Consider the following 17753-nt stretch of genomic DNA (forward strand, 5'->3'; position numbering starts at 1 on the left):
AGGAGAGTTTCACAGCCATCAATTTGATAAAAATTTTTGTCAGTCTGACAAGTGGTGACAGGATGTGACAAGCCCCGTCAGACACTGTGGTGAGGGGATAAATTACTTTGGAAAACAGTTTGTCAAGACCTAGGAAAGTTAAAAACATGCCTTTAACTCAGAAACTTCATCCCTAAGTACACTTATGCCTCAGACACCTATTCAGGTGCACTAAAAGACAATGTTTATTTTTCCATTTATGCAATAATGGCAGAATGAGACACAACTGAATGTCAGCAAATAGAACAGATAAATTAATCATGGATGTAGACAATGAAATACTACGCAACAGCAAAAATAAATACATTCTAAGTCTATGCATTACTCTTACAAATATAATATCAACAGAAAAAAGGCAAATTACTGAAGGAAAAGTACAGTACGTTACCATTTACATGAAGGTTTTAAACAGAAAATATTCTAAGAAGCATTTAATGATTTCTACATACGTAGTAAAAGTATAAATACGTATACAAATTTAACAAAATTCAGGATAGTGGCAGGAGGGTGGAAGGCCTACGATGTGCTAGAAACTTGACATGTTGCAGCTTTACTTATAATCTGTATGGTAGGTATCATTCTGCCCAGTTTACAGAAGAAACAGGTTCAGGAAAGAGAGCTGGTTGGAATTTCAGTTTCCCCCGGTTTTGACATGGGTTTCACTGGTTGAACGAAGGAAAGCATGGAGTTTGTTCTTACACCTCTCTCCGAGATCCCTTTGCTACCCAGTGCGGGAGGTGGAAGGACCGCTTGGGATAAAAAATGCTCTCAGCAGGGACCAAAGTCCATTCCGGTCCCGCCCCCGTGCGTTGGACCCCGCCCCGACGACTCAGCTCGCTCGGGACTCATGAATATGCAAGACGGGGGAGCTATTTAAAGGCGTCGGCGCCAGGCGCAGGTCACTACCCGGCACCGCCCAGCCCGCGTCTCTTCCCGGCCCTAGGCCCGGCCCCTTTCGCCTGTGTGCAACAGTCCGTGCGGAAACGCTGCCAATATGTCGGACAAGCTGCCTTACAAAGTCGGTGAGTTACAGGACGTGCAGCCAGCCGCATCCGCTCCCCACCCGCTGGGGACCTGTTGGGGCGGCGGCCGCGGGGCCGACCTGGGGCACTCAGAAGGACCCTCTGGAATCACTGGCACAGCGCGGTCTTGGCCCCGCGTGGCCGCCTGGGGGTTGGAGTTCCCCCGCCGCAGCTAGCGTGTGTTGGCGTGCGGCCGCGAACTACAAGTTCCGGCGTGCCCCGCGAGGCAGGGTGCAGCGGCTCGGGCTGCGGAGCGGCCGCGTGTTCCGCGCAGAGTCGCCTGGGGCAGGGGGCAGCGCGCACCTGGCCACGGCCTGGGACCAAGGGCACGTGCCGGGACCGACGCTAGGGAGCCTGGATCCTGCCTCCTGGGCTTGGACCGGCTCCTTGACCAACTGGATGGTCCCGGGCAAGTGCCCACCCCTCGTTGAGCCTCCCACGGGGAAGGCGAGGGTACTGGGGCCCCGAAGGGCGCGTGGGGGAGAGGCCTGGAGACTGAGCCCGAGGCTGGGCAAGTCCACTCACCGGGGACCTTCGGCTTGTTACTCAACCTCTGGGGTCACTCGCTTGGCCAGCAAGAACAGTCCTACATAGAATCTCGAACTTTTGGAGTGGTTAGAAAAATCCTTCCTGTCGGACTATGTATTGAAGCTGATACACTGATCGTTAACGTTTACTGGGCGTTTACTGTGGCATGGGCACCACTTGTACCTTTCTTATAGATTAATTCATTTTATTCTAATGACTTTTTAGAGTAGGGACTGTTACTTTCTCATTTTATGGATTTACTGAGACAAAGGAAAAAAAGGTAACTTGCCCACACTTATAACTGGGAGGTGGTGGAATAGATGCACCCAGGCCATGCTCATCTTTTCACCACTGTGTATAAGTGAACACATTTGGAATAATCCTAATGACCTTTCAGCAGAAACCAGTTCAGTCTGGCTAGCAATTTTTAAAGTAAATCCAGCACACCATTCAACCTGGAGAAAAGCATCAACATTTATAGAGCACTTCCTATGTATCTGGGGACTTGCATTTGTTTACACAATGATCTTTAGGGGTGGACTTTATCCCATTATACAGAGGAAGAAACTGAAGCCCTAAAAGGAAATAACTTCCAAAAACTCTCTGGAAAATAGTAACTTACCAATAGTAGTTTATCAAGTAGCGGGCCAGAGTAGGTTATTGTCCCTGTTGTGTGGATGAAACTGAAGCCCAGAAAGATTAAGCAAGGTCCAGTGGCTAAGCTGGAAAAGAGGCTTGTTATTACTATGGAGAGATGGGTGGGTTAAGGGTTGAGGGCTTTGCATTGTGTGGGAGGAGATAAGGCTACATTCGGAAGTGGAGGAACTTGGCTAAGTAGGGTTGAAAGGAAGCCTCCATCAGGGAGGGCGTGCTGTGCCAGACATTGCCCATATGGTATCTTTAATCCTTGGGCTCAAGGAAGGTTAGGATTATTCCCACTTCGCAGATGAAGAAACAGACTCAGGGTTTTGCTCATGTCTTGGCTTGTCCTAGGACAGGTGTTACTGCAGCCTCTGCAAGTCCTCAGCTCCCCTGGGCACCAAAAACCCCAGAGCTTAGAGTGCCAGACCCTCCTGTGCTCTTGGAATTGAGGGACCCATGAAAACACCAGGGCTGGCACAGCTGTATCCCGAGGGCAGTGAAAGAGTTCTTTTCGCTAGAGGGACAGGGGGTGGCAGAGGAGGTGGAGCTTAGGATAGGACAGGAACTGTTGTCCACTACTGGGCCCCTCCCAGGAGCCTCTGGCTCTACCAGCTCTGGCTGGCCACCAGTCCCACCCCTACTCTTGACTGGCTATCAGACCTGGGGCAAACACTTCTCTGAGCCTTCCCTCATTGGTAAATATTGGGAGTTGGACTAGGTTCAGATTTTTTTTTTTTTGGTGACCCATGTACAGCCTGCCCCTTTCGTGGACCTTCTCTCATTCAGTCTTAACAACAAGGATGGTCAGTAAACATGGCCGACCCCTACTCTGTGCCTAACCCAGCTGAGTACTAGAGATACAATCTGTTTTCTAAGTGAGGAGACCTGCCCACTTCTCTGTCTCCACAGCTACCACCCCAGTCCTGGGCTCCCTCCTCACAGGTCTCCGTGAGTCTCTTGCTTCGTAGATACTTGCAGCAACCAAAGAAGCCTTTTCAAAAGACAAGTCTGGTCATGGGACTCCCCTTAAAACTCTACAGGAATAAAATCCTGACTCATCGTCTTACTCCCTCTACTAGAGTCACCCTGGCATGCTCTCAGTTCCTCCAGCAGCAGTATACCAAGTTCTTCCTTCTTTCCTAAGCACCTACTGTGTGCCAGGTACTGTATCAGGTGATGGGGAGGAGCCTTCCAGGCTGAGAGAGCTGCTTGGGTTAAAGCCCTGAGGCGGGAATATGAAGACAGTAAGGAGGTTCGCATGGTCGAGCAACTAGTGAGGCGGAGAAAAGGGTGGCGAGGTGGGCAAGAAGGGAGAGCAGACACCTGGGTACGGCACTGGCCATGTGAAGAGTTGGTTAGGTGAAGCCATTGGAGGCTGGCTTGCTTTTTCACTTTAGCAGAAGAATGGAGGTGATACATTTAAAAATTTAAAAGTTTGTTTCTCTGACTTTTGTGGGGTATTGTTTGTTTTTTAAAGATCTAACTCTTATTAGGTGATTCTTGAATCAGGCAGCATCCCAAGTAGCCACTTGAAGACCTCGCCTGTGGGGTGTTTTACTTTCATTTTAGGTTCAAAGGATTCATTAACAAAAAAAATCTACTTGTTATACACAATTAGACAGTTGTTAAAAGCAAAGAAATAGAAACGATAGAGAGGGGTAATAGCATGTACATCACCAAATTGGGCTGACAACCTACATCCAAACTTGAACAGTGCTGGGACATCCCGAGTACCAGCAATTTGGAGTCTCAATTGGGAAAAGGGTCCCGGGCAGTGGTCCACCCCACGGGTGAGACTTCAGATTGCAGTTTTGGGGGCTCCTGCTTGTAATTCCAGGCTGCAAGCTGATATTGTCAGTTTGCACACAAAAATGCAGCTCGTTTTCCCTTTTACAGTGCTGTTTGTTTCCTTTTGTGAAACAAGGGCCCCGGGGTGGGGGTAGGGGTTTGGCCGGGCCTCCAGGGGCTCAGGAAATTCCAAGACCCACTCCCTCTCTTAGCCTAAGGTGTGGCTTGACTTGCTGGTAACCAAAGCAGGCACATAGTCCATGCAGGGTCAGAAGTCAGTCAGAGGGCTACTCTCCTGCTTCTGAAGCCTGAACAAGACGACCTCCATCTTCATTTCTTAACATGGGGAGAATAGCAGGGAGACCAGTGAGGAGGCTGCTTCAGTGATCCAGGGTGGTGAGATGCTGTTGGATTGCTCATATTTGGGATGTTGAGACAACAGCCCTGATGGATTGGAAGAGGATGAGAGGGGAAAAGAGGAATCAAGAAACCATAAGTTTTTGGCTAGAGCAGCTGGTTGAATGGTGGTTTCATTTCCTAAAATGAGGAGACTGGGGGAGTAACAAGTTTGGGTGTGAGAAAAAGGAGTCGTGAGGGCTCAAAATTGACACATTATCTAGATGGACAACCAAGATGCTGAGTAGGCAGTTGAATTATGAGTCTCAGGTTCAGGGACGAAGTTTGGGCTGGAGAGGAACAGGTGGCAGACACCGCTGTAGAAAAGGTATTTCAAGCCATAAAGCGGGATGAGCTCATCTGGTAGGAGAGAAGAGGGAGATGACGGAGCCGTGAGGACCTCCAAACTTTGAGAGTCTGTTATAGGAAGAGGAACCAGGAAAGTGGAAGGGAAACCACAGAAAGACAGGCCAAGCAAAGAAAGGGATTCAGAAAAAGAGAGTACTTAGTGCTGTTGGTGCTGCAGGGAGAAACATAAACATAGATAATTGACCAATGGCTATGGGGCCTTACAGAGACCTTAAGAAGAGCAGTTTCAGTGGTGTAGTGAAGTCATCAAAGAGGTAAGAGAATATGGGATACTGAGTAATCTAATGGAGCATATAGGATTCCCTGGTGGCTCAGCAGTAAAGAATCCGCCTGCCAATGCAGGAGATGTGGGTTCAACCCCTGGGATGGGAAGATCCCCTGGAGAAGGCAGTGGCAACCTACTCTAGTATTCTTGGCTGGGAAATCCCATTGACAGAGGAGCCTAGTGGGCTACAGTCCATGGGGTAGCAAGAGTTGGACACGACTTAGTGACTGAACCACCACCACCATGCCATTTTATATAAGGTAATTGAGCATCTGAGAATCTTGGTATCCATATAAGTTCCCAGAACCAATCCCCTGTAGGTATCAAGGGATAACTAATAGCATCCATTGAAGCCCGAAGATGTAGACTAGTGTCAAAGTCCAATGATCATGCTAACCAAACCCCCAAATTGAGCAGTTAACCCACCAGTTACAGGCAAGGTGGGTTTGGGTAGATCTCTCTGGAAGAATGCGCTCCCTGCAGGCAGGTTGGTTGTTGCTTGCTTGCAAAAGAGGGGAGACCTGAACTGTGCATGCCCAGTTTTTTCCTTCTAAGTTTACTAAACAGGTTGCTCCACCTCCCCTGGGGCAGAGAGAGGCCAAGAGCTGTTAGTTACACAGATGAGTTCCCTCCAGGTGGGAAGAAATGACAGGGGCGGAGAAACATTTCTCTGTCTTCAAGGAGATCAAAGAATGGTGCTGAGTCCAAGGTGTTAGGTTATATCACTTAGGAGTGTTGAAGTCACCAAGAGTCGTGGTTAGGAAGATGGAGAACCAGGAGCTAAAATCTTTAGGGAATGAGGAGGTTGGTAGGTGGCAAACAGAAAGGGTAGTAAGAGGCATGTATAGGCTGACAGCTATTTATTTTTCAAGGGAGCACTTGCATGTGTTGTAATCATGTTCCTCTGTGTGTTTGTCTTAGTCACTCAGATGTGTCTGACTCTTTGCCATGCCATGGACTGTAGCCAGCCAGGCTCCTCTATCCATGGGATTCTCCAGGCAAGAATACTGGAGTGGATTGTCATTCCCTTCTCCAGGGGATCTTCCCAACCCAGGGATTGAACCTGGGTCTTCTGCATTGCAGGCAGATTCTTTACCATCTGAGTCACCAGAGAAGTCCTTATGTTCCTGTGGTATTTAATTAAATGTGTTCTCCCACAAGGCTATAAGTAGGCTGCGGTTAGGCGGGGACCATGTCGTTCTTTTTTGACTGCCCTGGCTTCAGGAAATCCTTGTTGAATCAGTGAGACCGCAGCCAGCCTAGTGTTTCGAGTCCACAGGGGATGAGTGCGGAGTGGCGGGTGCTTCATGGTTGATGGGATGAGGTAGCTCATGAACTTCCGTCCATCCTGCTCTTGCAGCTGACATCAGCCTGGCCGCTTGGGGACGCAAGGCCCTGGACCTGGCAGAGAATGAGATGCCGGGCCTGATGCACATGCGAGAAATGTACTCGGCCTCCAAGCCTCTGAAGGGCGCCCGCATTGCCGGCTGCCTGCACATGACCGTGGAGACCGCTGTCCTCATTGAGACCCTCGTTGCCCTGGGTGCTGAGGTGAGGCCTGAAGCAGCTGTTCTTGCGGAGCTGGGAACTCTATAGTCTTGTGTCCCCTCAGGCCCAGCAGGGGCTCCAGCTCCAGCCTTGTCACGGGCGCCCCTCACTGCCATTTGTGGTGACTGTTCCGCTGATTTGCTCTCACTGGGAAATGGCGTCTGGTCACCCTCAATTCACCTTCTCCTGACTGGGGAAGCTCTAGCAGGAAAGACGTCAGCCCAGAGCCCTACCGAATCATCTAAGGGTCTGGCTCCCATAGGCCCTCCCGGGGTCATGTGCCTGCCCTTGGCCAATCATGGCCGCTGGGAAGATGGCGCGCTCTGATTGGTTCAGCCTGGGTCATGTGTACCAATGATTGCAGCTCTTCCAAGTTCTCTGACGATGTTTTACGGGGGGCGGGATTGGTGGTGGTGCAGGGCAGCCAGAAACAACTAGTGAGTCCAACAGTGTCAGTCCTTGGCCTACTTCTTTCTTTTCTACACTCCCTCTCTTCAGTGGTCCGATTTTATGGTTTTAAATATTGTTTATGTGGTATGTCAACATAAACAATATTTATATGATATGGTACGTCGTATCCAGCAACTGATGTACCATCTCCACTTGGAGATCTAATTGATTGACATTACAACCTCAACATGTCTAAACAAACTCGTGATTTCCTACACTTCTTTGTGTCTTTCCCATGTAAGCAATTACAGGCTTCAGCCTTAGAGGTTCTCTCCGTTCAAGAACCTGGGGTCATCCCTGACTCTTTTTCTCTCTTATTTCAACAAACTAATCCTCCCAACAAATCCTGTCAGCTCAACTTTCAGAATAATATTTATCTCCTTCACTGCTATAGTTGCATATCTTGTTTTAACGCTAACAACAGCCTCTTCACTTGTCTCCTTGCTTCCTTGTGGAGCCCTTCCCCCTCCATATGGCAGAGCCTTGTTTTCACCTAAGTTAGGCCTTGTCACTGCTCTGGCTCCCATCCACTCACCAGGGTCCCCAGCCTGTGGTTGCAGAACCGGTTGGGTGTAGATCCCAGGCCTCTCATCCCTAGATTCAGGGCCTTTTCTTACCCCTGTCTAGTGACCCTGGTCTTCTGACCTGGCTGTGACCAGCCCTGTCTTGCTGGCTCTTCCAGGTGCGGTGGTCCAGCTGCAATATCTTCTCCACCCAGGACCATGCAGCAGCTGCCATTGCCAAGGCTGGCATTCCAGGTGAGTCCTTGCTGGGGGATACAGGAATACAGGAAGGGGCTCTGATTTTCTCTGTTTGCATCACTTCACTTTTACTGCTGCAGACCTCCCTACAGCAGGGAAGAGTCATGGCCACAGAATCCTTGCTTAGAGACCCATCAGAAAGAGCTGTTTTGTCCAGCCATCATCTCAGATCCTACTGAAAGCACTTACTTGCCCTGTTCAAGTCAGTGATTGGGAATCACATGGTGTTGAAGAGGGGGAAGTTCCTTAAAAGTAGGATGTGGATCTGTTTCCCAAAGAATCAGGGAGGGGTACTGGACACAAAGAGAATCCCAGAGATCCACTGCAAAGTATCTGATGGTCTAGGTACTGGGTTAGGACCACAGCCAAAGAGGAAGGGCTTTCTCACAGGCTGCTGGAGAAACAGAAACAAGTCTGCTTGGGCTTGGGGAGGGAAGTGGTTCGGTCTGACGATGATAAAATAGGACATTCATTCACAGTTCCTTCTTACCAGCTGCGGGTGGAAGGTAAAGAGTTGGGGAAGACCTCTCCAGCAACTGACCAAGGGTCGGCGTGTCTCCAGCTCCTCAGCCTAGTTTGGACTCCATGGCCCCTTTCTGGAAAGGCCTTGTTTTCAAGACCATTATCTGCCCCAGTTTGAGGGAGAGGAAGCTGGCCTTGCTTGGCAGGTGTCCTTTGCTCACAGGAGGTTCCTGGGAGCCCCGCACCGGTGTCGCAGCTGAACCACGTGATGGGAGGAGCCTGAGCTGGCAGTCAGGAGCACTGGACTCCTGCTTGCTCAGCAGTGCCATGCTGGGACTTCTCTGGTGGCCCAGGGGTTAAGACTCGGGGCTTCTGGTGCAGGAGGCATGGATTTGATCCCTGGTTGGGGAACTAGGATCCCACATGCTGTGCGGCCAAAAACAGCAACAATAGAGTGTCATGATGAGTGACCTGGGCACATCTCAGCCGCTTCTCTGGGCATCTGTAGGTGATGATGATGGTAATGCCAGCTTACAGGGTTTCTGTGAGGACAGATGAGATGGGGGCAAGAAGCAGTTAGACTATTGCCTGACACAGAGAAAGTGCTCCATACACGGTAGCTGCTGTTAGTAGATATTGGCCAGACGTTGCCTAGAATAACGTACTACGGAGACTGCAGGCCCATCAGGTCCTTTCAGTGCAGAATGGACCCTGGAGCTTGTCTCTTGAGTCCACCTAATGTGTCCCTCCTCCTGTCACACCTCCCTCCCAGCAGTAGGCACAGTGGGTAGGAACCCTGGTCACTGTGAGCTGGGGGCCCAGACAGACGAGGGTAGGAAAAGAAAAAGAAAGGAAAGAATTCTTTCCAGATACTTATATATAGGGGGTCTGTGTTTGGCTCCCGTCTCACTTAATCTATACTACTATCGACAATGAAAGTGAGACTCAGAGGTGAAGTGATTTGCCGAAAGTCACACAGCTGGTCAGTGCAGAACCAGGATTCACACTCTGATCCCTCTGGCTCCAAGTTGTATCCTTAGCACTGCTGAGTCCTCAATGAGGCTGGAGGTGGCTGGGGATGGAAATTAGGAAGGAGATAGTCTTGAGTCTACCTAGGTGGGTCCCTGGAGCAGGTGCCATTGTGGAGGGCCAGCCCTGACACGCCACTCACTCTCCAGTGTACGCCTGGAAGGGCGAAACGGATGAGGAGTACCTGTGGTGCATTGAACAGACACTGTACTTCAAGGATGGGCCCCTCAACATGATTCTGGATGACGGTGGTGACCTCACCAACCTCATTCACACCAAGTACCCGCAGCTCCTGTCAGGTGAGTAGGGCAGGTCAGTGGGCTGGGTGCTGGTGGTTTAAATGGCTCTTGCTTGTCCACATGAGAGCAGCAGGCCTGGCAGGACTCCTGGTGCCTCAAGCAGCAGATTTTGTGGAAGATGGCATATCCGCAGGCTCCTGTAAGCATGCTGGGGCCCATCTTCTGGGCTGGGACAGCTGGGGGAAGGCTGGCTGAGATGATAGCCCGAGGGCAAGCATAAGGCCAGGGCTGAGAACAGCTGGGAAGCTTTGTTAAAAGCAGGGTGGGGAGGGAAGTAGGGAATGTTATAGTGAGTGCAAAGGCCCTGAGGTAGGAAAGGATGACCTTTCAGGAAGCAGAAAGTTAGCCAGCATGGCAACTTCCTTCACTGGAGCCTTAGTGAAGATCAGATGTGTAAAGACTTTATAATAAACTCAGCGAGAGAGTTGGGCTTGATGCTGAGAGCAAAGGGAAGTAATTGGATGGTACTGAAAAGACATCTCTGAAAATATACATGTTAAGTGTGGCTGCTGTGTAGAGGACGTGTTGTGGCAGGGATGTGGGCAGTGGGGATGGAGAGTCTATGAGTTGTTGGGAGGTAGAATCATGAGGCCTAGTGAAGGTGGCGACTCCTCCCTCGTGCTGGCCCGGGTGATTAGGTGGACTGTGGTATAGGTTCCAGAGATGGGAACCCAGAAAGAGGAGCATCTTTAGAAGGCAAAGGTGAGGCATTCAGGTGAGTTCAGTTGTGGGCTCTCTTAGGCTCTTAGAGTCCCATCCCAGAGGCCACTTCTTCCTGGCCTGAAATCTGTCACCTCCCCTCTTGTTCAGGCATCCGAGGCATCTCTGAAGAGACCACAACGGGGGTCCACAACCTGTACAAGATGATGGCCAAGGGGATCCTGAAGGTGCCGGCCATCAATGTCAACGACTCTGTCACCAAGGTGAGCCTGGGGAGCAGCAATGGCTTCTGCTGTTGGTTTCCAGAGCAGCTCAGGAGTAGGCCCTGAAGAAGGCCCCCAGGGAGGCTGCCGTGAGAAATTTAGCCCTCACTTGGTGGGGAAAGGGGTTGTAGACAGAGTGATGAGTGTACTAAAGAGACAAAGGATTACACAGTGATCCTCAGAGCTAGGCGTCGGGAGGTTTAAAGTGAAGCAGATTCTTTGGGTGGTCTTATAGTTGATCCTCAGGAAGCCTTCTGGACTGGCTGAGAAAGACTGGGGAGAAAGTCGTGGGGCTGAGCAGGGGCAAGGGGCACATGAACACACTAGCTGGTGGGGAGAAGTCCTGGGAGGTGATCAGCCCAAGGCCCAGCAGGCTGAGATGTTGAGAGTGGGTCTGAGGCCCCAGGGCTTTGCCTGCCCCCATCCCCGCCTCACCCCCTCTCCTCTCAGAGCAAGTTTGACAACCTCTATGGCTGCCGGGAGTCCCTCATAGATGGCATCAAGCGGGCCACAGATGTCATGATTGCAGGCAAGGTGGCGGTGGTTGCAGGCTATGGCGACGTGGGCAAGGGTTGTGCCCAGGCCCTGAGGGGATTCGGGGCCCGCGTCATCATCACGGAGATTGACCCCATCAACGCACTTCAAGCTGCCATGGAGGGTATGATAGAGCGGGGGTTGGCCGTCAGCTGCTGGGGCCAGAGGAGGGGCATGGCCACGCTGGCTGACCCACAGGGGCTGTCTCTACACAGGCTACGAGGTGACCACCATGGATGAGGCCTGTCAGGAGGGCAACATCTTTGTCACCACCACGGGCTGTGTTGACATCATTCTTGGCCAGTAGGTGCCGGTGTGGTGTGGGGGGTCCTAGGGAGTGAAGGAGGGGGCAGGCATGGGGCTGCCCTTGGTCGCTGACCCTCTCTCACGGACTGAGGCTCCCCCACAGGCACTTTGAACAGATGAAGGATGATGCCATTGTGTGTAACATTGGGCACTTTGACGTGGAGATCGATGTCAAGTGGCTGAACGAGAACGCTGTGGAGAAGGTGAACATCAAGCCCCAGGTGAGGAGCCCCAGCCCTGCCAGCAGGCTCGGCAGATGGAGTGCCTAGGGGGGTGTACCTGTGGGGTGGCCGCCGAGGAGGACAGATGACGAGGCTCTGGCGACCTGGGCAGTGGGATGGGAGGAAGAGGTTTCAGGCTGCTAAATTGGAATCTTGGAGGGAGGCCAAGGGTCCTCCTTTTTTAAAGCTCCCTGGAGGATTCTGACGTGCAGCCGAGGTTGAGTACCACCGCATCTGTCTTACTGATGGATTTTATTTTTGGCTACTCTGGGTCTTCGTTTCTGCACGTAGCAGCATGCAGCAGTACACAGGCTTCTCATTGTGGCGGCTGCTCTTGTGGAACACGGCCCCTCAGGCGCAGGCTCAGTAGTCGTGGCACACAGGCTTAGTTGCTCTGAGGCATGTGGGATCTTCCTGGACCAGGGATCAAACCCGTGTACCCTGCCTTGGCAGGCAGATTCTTACCTACTAGACCACTAGGGAAATTCTACATTTAGCTTTTTACTAAGCATGCTGATTGAGAACCTGGGATCTGTCCTCAGACTGTCCAGGCTCAAATTACAGCCACTTTGTAATATCTGGCTCTGGACAAGGAACTTAACCCTTTAAACCTCAGTTTCTTTATCTGTGAAATGGGGATAATACCAGTACCTAATTTAAACGATTGTTAGTAGAATTAAATGCAATTTTTATATATTGTATACACACACACAGTTACGTGTGTGTTCTTAGCCCAGGGCCTGTGCCAGTAATAATATTAACAGTACCATTAGCTAATATGTAGTACTTAGACTAAGTGCCTTGCACATGTGAGCTCTTTAAACTCTCACAGTAGATGTATGAGGTCTGCAGCTCAGAGTTGCTTAATAAATAGTAGCTTTTAGTATTCATTGTGTGTCACAGTCCCTATGCTGGAGGTTGTTCCAGCGCAGTCTAGGCCCTTTGTGGGCGCTGCTGGAGACGGAGGCCTGCTGGGCAGGAGGATGGGATGAGGATGGGGTGGACACTGGGAGCAGCGCCTGCCAGTCCTTACCGCTGCTCTGCCTGCTTGCAGGTGGACCGCTACTTGTTGAAGAACGGGCGCCGCATCATCCTGCTGGCCGAGGGCCGGCTGGTCAACCTGGGCTGTGCCATGGGCCACCCTAGCTTTGTGATGAGCAACTCCTTCACCAACCAGGTGCTGGCGCAGATCGAGCTCTGGACCCACCCAGACAAGTATCCTGTCGGGGTGCACTTCCTGCCCAAGAAGGTGGGTTCCTACCTGCACCCCTCGCCAAGGGTCACGTGACCTGGGCTCCCCACGCAGGGCTTGCCTGAGTTCATATGGTGCTTGCCTCCACTCTTGAGGATCTTAAAAGCGTCCCCCTCAGGGCAGAAGTCATTCTCTCCATTTAACAGAGGAGGAAAGTGAGGCTCAATGCAGGGAATAACTCTTGAGTATCGGGGCTGGGTGGTGAGAAGAGCATGGGCTTTGGAGAGAGACACATCCAGGTTTGAATATCAGCCTGTGTAACCAGGTTACTTAACTTCTGAGCCTCTATTTCCTTCTCTGTAACGTGAAGGTAATAGTACCTCTGTAAGGATTGTGAGGACTTCCTTAGGTCACAGGTCACAAACACACATGTCCACTAAGGATAAATGGGCTGGAGGGGACTGAGCAAAGAACATGTGCCCCAGTGGAAGGGGCTGGCTGCCTGTTATCAACCTGGGCCCTTTGGGTCAAGGCTCCTGACATTTCAGAGGAAGCCAGATATCAATATTTTTGTGTGAAATATTCAATTTTAAATATAGCCGGGTGGGTTAACTTGGACTTGTTTGTAAGCCAAATGCAGCCTAGAGGCTGCACGATTGTGGCCTTGGAAGGGGGTGATGCTGCTAACACGCTGAGCATGGCCCCTGACATTCTGCGAGCGTGAGGTCAGGGTAACCATGACAATGAGGTCATCTGACATCAAATGCAGTGCTCGTCCTAACACCCCAAGCGCTGCCCTCCCTCAGGGGTCAGAATGCTGTGTCTTAGTGCTGACTCTTTAGCATCATGGGCAAATTTGGTTTTGCTACATATCCTGATTGGGCCTCAGTGTCCCTCTCAGCTAAGTGGTAAGAGTACTTCTTGCTTCCAACCTTTGACTACTGGTGAGGCTGTGATGGAGTCTTCATCTCTTTCCTCCCACCCTTTGAGAAGCTGGTTCTGCCAACTAATGAGAAGTAGGAAGAGGCCGGGGTGTCTGTCCCCCAAGCCAGCCAACTCCTCTCCCCTTAGTCTTCCTCAAATACTGTCTTGTCTGACCAGATGTTTCACCTGTGAGGGCCTCAAGGGGCTGTCCTGTCCTGTGCAGCCTGCCAGGTCCCCATGCTTGTTGGAGGGTTTAAAAAGCCTCATTTGAACCCTTATCTGATCTTAATTGGAGGAAACAGGGCTATCGTGAGAAAAGGGGCAGGCCTCTGAGATGAGAGCAGGGTTGGAAGTGAAAAGGTAAAGAGCTCACCTCCTACCCTGGCACCTGGCCCCGTCCTTCTCTCCTTTCTCCATCTCTGCCATGGCATGGGTTGGGGACATGCTTCACACTCACGTGCAGTGTGTGGGGAAGGGATTATGTATCTTGGTTAACCATAGTGACAGCATGAGCAGCACCCCCATTTATTAAGGTGCCTGCACCATGCCCTCTTGAATATCACTGATCTTTGTAAGAACTGTGAGAGATCCGGCCTACAGATGAGGGAACTTAAGGTTCAGAGAGTGACTTGCCCCACAGCTGTAAAGTACTGGACCAAGAGTAGATCAGCCCTGTCTGTCCGGGTTGTTAACCATTACGACATGCTGCCCTCCAGGTGTAGGGTGCCCTCCAGTGTGGGGTGCAGGCCAGGCCAAGCGAAGGGAGGATTCATTGTGTCCTTGGGTCATTGGAGACCTTCATTCTGCTTCCAGAACGGCTATGGCCTTAGGGCTAGACGCTGCTCCTGCCTTTGCCTGCCTCTCCCCAGTTTCTTCATTTGTTAAATAGAAAAATAAACCCTGGCCTCCTCCTTAGTGATGTTTGCCTCTAATGAAACAGTGAATGTGAAACCACTTGGGAACATAAAGCTCTGGGCTGTGAAGTGAAAGTCGCTCAGTCGTGTCCGACTCTTGGCGACACCACGGAATCGATAGTCCACGGAAATCTCCAGGCCAGAATACTGGAGGGTAGCCATTCCCGTCTCCAGGGAAACTTCCCAACCAAGGGATCAAACCTGGGTCTCCCACATTGCAGGCGGATTCTTTACTAGCTGAGCTACCAGGGAAGCCACCAGGGATCTGGGCTGTGGTTAAAGTCGATTGTGCCATCATGGGATGGTGGGATGGGACTTGAGTCAAGAAGTCACCCGGGCAGGGCTGCAGTCATCTGAAGGCTTGACTGGAGCTGGAAGAGCCACTTCACATTACGTGGGTGGGAGGTTCCTTGCCACATGAGTGTCTCCTCCATAGAGCTGCTTAAGTTTCCTCGTGAGATGGCAGCTGGCTTCCCCCAAATCTGGGGGGAGCGCAAAGGAGGAAGCTGAAGTACCTTTTAGCTCCCAGTTTTCAAGTCACGCATCATTTCTGCTTCATTCTGTTCATTAGAAAAGAGCCACTTGAGGGGTGACGACGTAGGCTCCACCTCTTGAAGGAGAAAGGTGTTTTATGAATTTATAGGCATATTTTTAAGGATATATTTGGAAGACGGCTGTGCTCACCACTGCTCAGGAAGTACATTAAAACAGCCACAACCAGTGTAATCCAAAAAGGGATGCTATTGGTTCTGTAATGGCAGAGTGTCAGATTCAGACACTGGATCCGGGGAGTCATTGGCACCGGAGCTCTGCTTTCTCTGTTTCTTGGCTCTTTTGTTCTCCCTGCATTCACTTCACTTGTCAAATAGACTTGCTATTGGAGACCCATGGCCTCCCTGTTTAGGAATCCTGAGAGCCCCTGTCATGAAAGTATGTCCTGTTCATTGATAAATTCCAGGAAGCATTTTGGTTAGCTGCTTAGGTTGATGGAGGGTGAAGGAGGAGATGTAATTGATGGTCCCACCAGGGCTGCCTGGAGGGGAAGGTGTAATTTGATTCCCCCTTAAAGAAGAGCTGAGCAGCCCAAACCCACACACATCCACTGTGAGGACAGGATGAAGTAATACGCTTAACACTCAGCAGATGTCACAATAGAACCGTTCCTGCCTCTTTGGGCAGCGAGAAGATGGAGGTTAGGGGTCCCAGAGCATGGCACTGATTCCAGCTTTTCCTGTGTTTCTCCCCAGCTGGATGAAGCAGTGGCTGAAGCCCACCTGGGCAAGCTGAATGTGAAGCTGACCAAGCTGACTGAGAAGCAGGCCCAGTACCTGGGCGTATCCCGTGAAGGCCCGTTCAAGCCTGATCACTACCGCTACTGAGAACCGGACCTGCCCTTTGCCTTCCAGCTGCTGTCCTTGCTGGGTCCCACCTCTCCTCCCCAAGAGCAAATGGCACCACCTTTGAGATTGGTCTGATAATGTCCCCCATTGACTCCCTGGGGCTCGCCACTCAGTCTTTGGCCTCTGCTGCATCCCTCATGCTGTTCCAAGTGTGGCAGGGGGAATTGAGAAGTGTCCCCTCTAGCCCGGGCCATAATGGAGGTACATGGGGGTTACCCACAGGGAACCATGAGCTCAGGGGTTCAGCAACTGCTCACTCAGTCCTTCCTTAGGCTGGAAGTTGGCAGTGATGGTCAGAAAGCCCATGCACTTTACCATCCAGGCCTTCACTTGGCCTGTGGACTTTAGACTCATGTTCTTGGTTTACAGGTTCATTGGTTCCTCAGCCCATGACAGATGAGAAGGATCTATGTCAAAGGGTGTGGAGGAACTGGGTGTTTGAATACTCCAGAGAGCCTGGGTTAGTGCTTAGCATTCTCTTAACCCTCAGAACAATGAGGTTGGTACTTTTAGTCCCTGTTTTACAGGGGTTGGAATATATTGTTAAGCACGAAAAGACAAGAGGAACAACAGCCAGCGGTTAAGAGGGGCCAGAGACACGTAAAAGCACACTGATGGTTCCCAGCACAGCTCTGGATCAAAAAGAGGCTCATTTGGTTTATAATGTTAAAAGAGAGGGAGAAGGTGGGTTAATAAAAATTTGGGTGCCTAAAAGAATTTTGAGCCTTTATTTTATAGAAAATTCATTGCCAACAATGTGTGGTGTGAGCAAGGGGTATGATGTGCTGTAATAGACTGCTTGTTGCAGTGTGGGGTGATAAGAGCTGCAGGCAAACCCTTAGGCTGAAAGAATGGGTAGAATGAGAGAACTCTTATATCTTTGGGTGTGTCTTTTGCAAACAGCCTGCTTTTTTTACCCAACCTAAGACTCATTTGGAGAAGGCGATGGCACCCCACTCCAGTACTCTTGCCTGGAAAATCCCATGGATGGAGGAGCCTGGTAGGCTGCAGTCCATGGGGTTGCCAAGAGTCGGATACGACTGAGCGACTTCCCTTTCACTTTTCACTTTCATGCATTGGAAAAGGAAATGGCAACCCACTCTAGTGTTCTTGCCTGGAGAATCCCAGGGATGGGGGAGCTTGGTGGGCTGCTGTCTATGGGGTCGCACAGAGTCGGACACGACTGAAGCGACTTAGCAGCAGCAGTAGCACTAAGACTCATTTAATAGGTGAGTTTTGCCTATTTATATTTATTGTAATCTCGGTATTTATTTCTTCTGTTCCAGTTTATATGTTGTTTTTCTCCTCGTTTCCACTGAGGATTGCTCCAGTACTCTGTCGGGGACTGTTATTTATTGAGCACCTGCCATTAGGTGTTTTGTAGTTTATTTTCACTGTCCTCACAAAGAGCTTAGTAATATTATTCTAATTTTATAGATGAGAATGAAGACTTACAGAGGTTACATGTCTTTCCTAAAGTCCACAATTACAAGTGGCCTCATCAGGACTCAAATCATAAGAAGGGGAGTGGGACCTAAATGGTCATTTACTGAACCCCTATTCTGGTCCCAGAAGTCAGAGAAACAAGAACCCACCTGGGAAGGTAACTAGAGCCCATTAAAGGGTCATGGACTGCATGGAAGGCCTTTGGGATATTTGAGACCTAACCCCAGCATGTGGGAATCTCCAGCTAGAAGGAGAAGGTGGGCATGCAAACAACTTTGCCATCTCTTGGGCACTT

The 17753-nt window shown here is 50.6% G+C and overlaps 1 protein-coding gene across 1 annotated transcript; it reads left to right on the forward strand.

Moving 5' to 3' along the window:
• The first annotated feature begins 906 nt into the window (after positions 1–906).
• On the forward strand, positions 907–16729 carry AHCY (adenosylhomocysteinase). Its single transcript, XM_006048069.3, has 10 exons — positions 907–1061; positions 6410–6600; positions 7730–7805; positions 9449–9598; positions 10409–10521; positions 10972–11179; positions 11271–11358; positions 11465–11582; positions 12637–12831; positions 15860–16729. Exons 1-10 carry the CDS (start codon positions 1034–1036, stop codon positions 15989–15991), a joined length of 1299 nt encoding a protein of 432 aa, XP_006048131.2. The 5' UTR covers positions 907–1033; the 3' UTR covers positions 15992–16729.
• Positions 16730–17753: the final 1024 nt, after the last annotated feature.

Source organism: Bubalus bubalis, chromosome 14 (assembly GCF_019923935.1).
Source record: "Bubalus bubalis isolate 160015118507 breed Murrah chromosome 14, NDDB_SH_1, whole genome shotgun sequence".
NCBI classification, from domain to species: domain Eukaryota; kingdom Metazoa; phylum Chordata; class Mammalia; order Artiodactyla; family Bovidae; genus Bubalus; species Bubalus bubalis.

What these genes read in the sequence shown, in the direction of transcription:
- AHCY (XM_006048069.3), top strand. Translation starts at nt 1,034, where the DNA reads ATGTCGGACAAGCTGCCTTACAAAGTCG. An exon ending in CAAGCTGCCTTACAAAGTCG is followed by an intron (nt 1,062 to 6,409) that starts GTGAGTTACAGG and finishes CTGCTCTTGCAG; the next exon opens with CTGACATCAGCCTGGCCGCT. An exon ending in AGGTGAACATCAAGCCCCAG is followed by an intron (nt 11,583 to 12,636) that starts GTGAGGAGCCCC and finishes GCCTGCTTGCAG; the next exon opens with GTGGACCGCTACTTGTTGAA.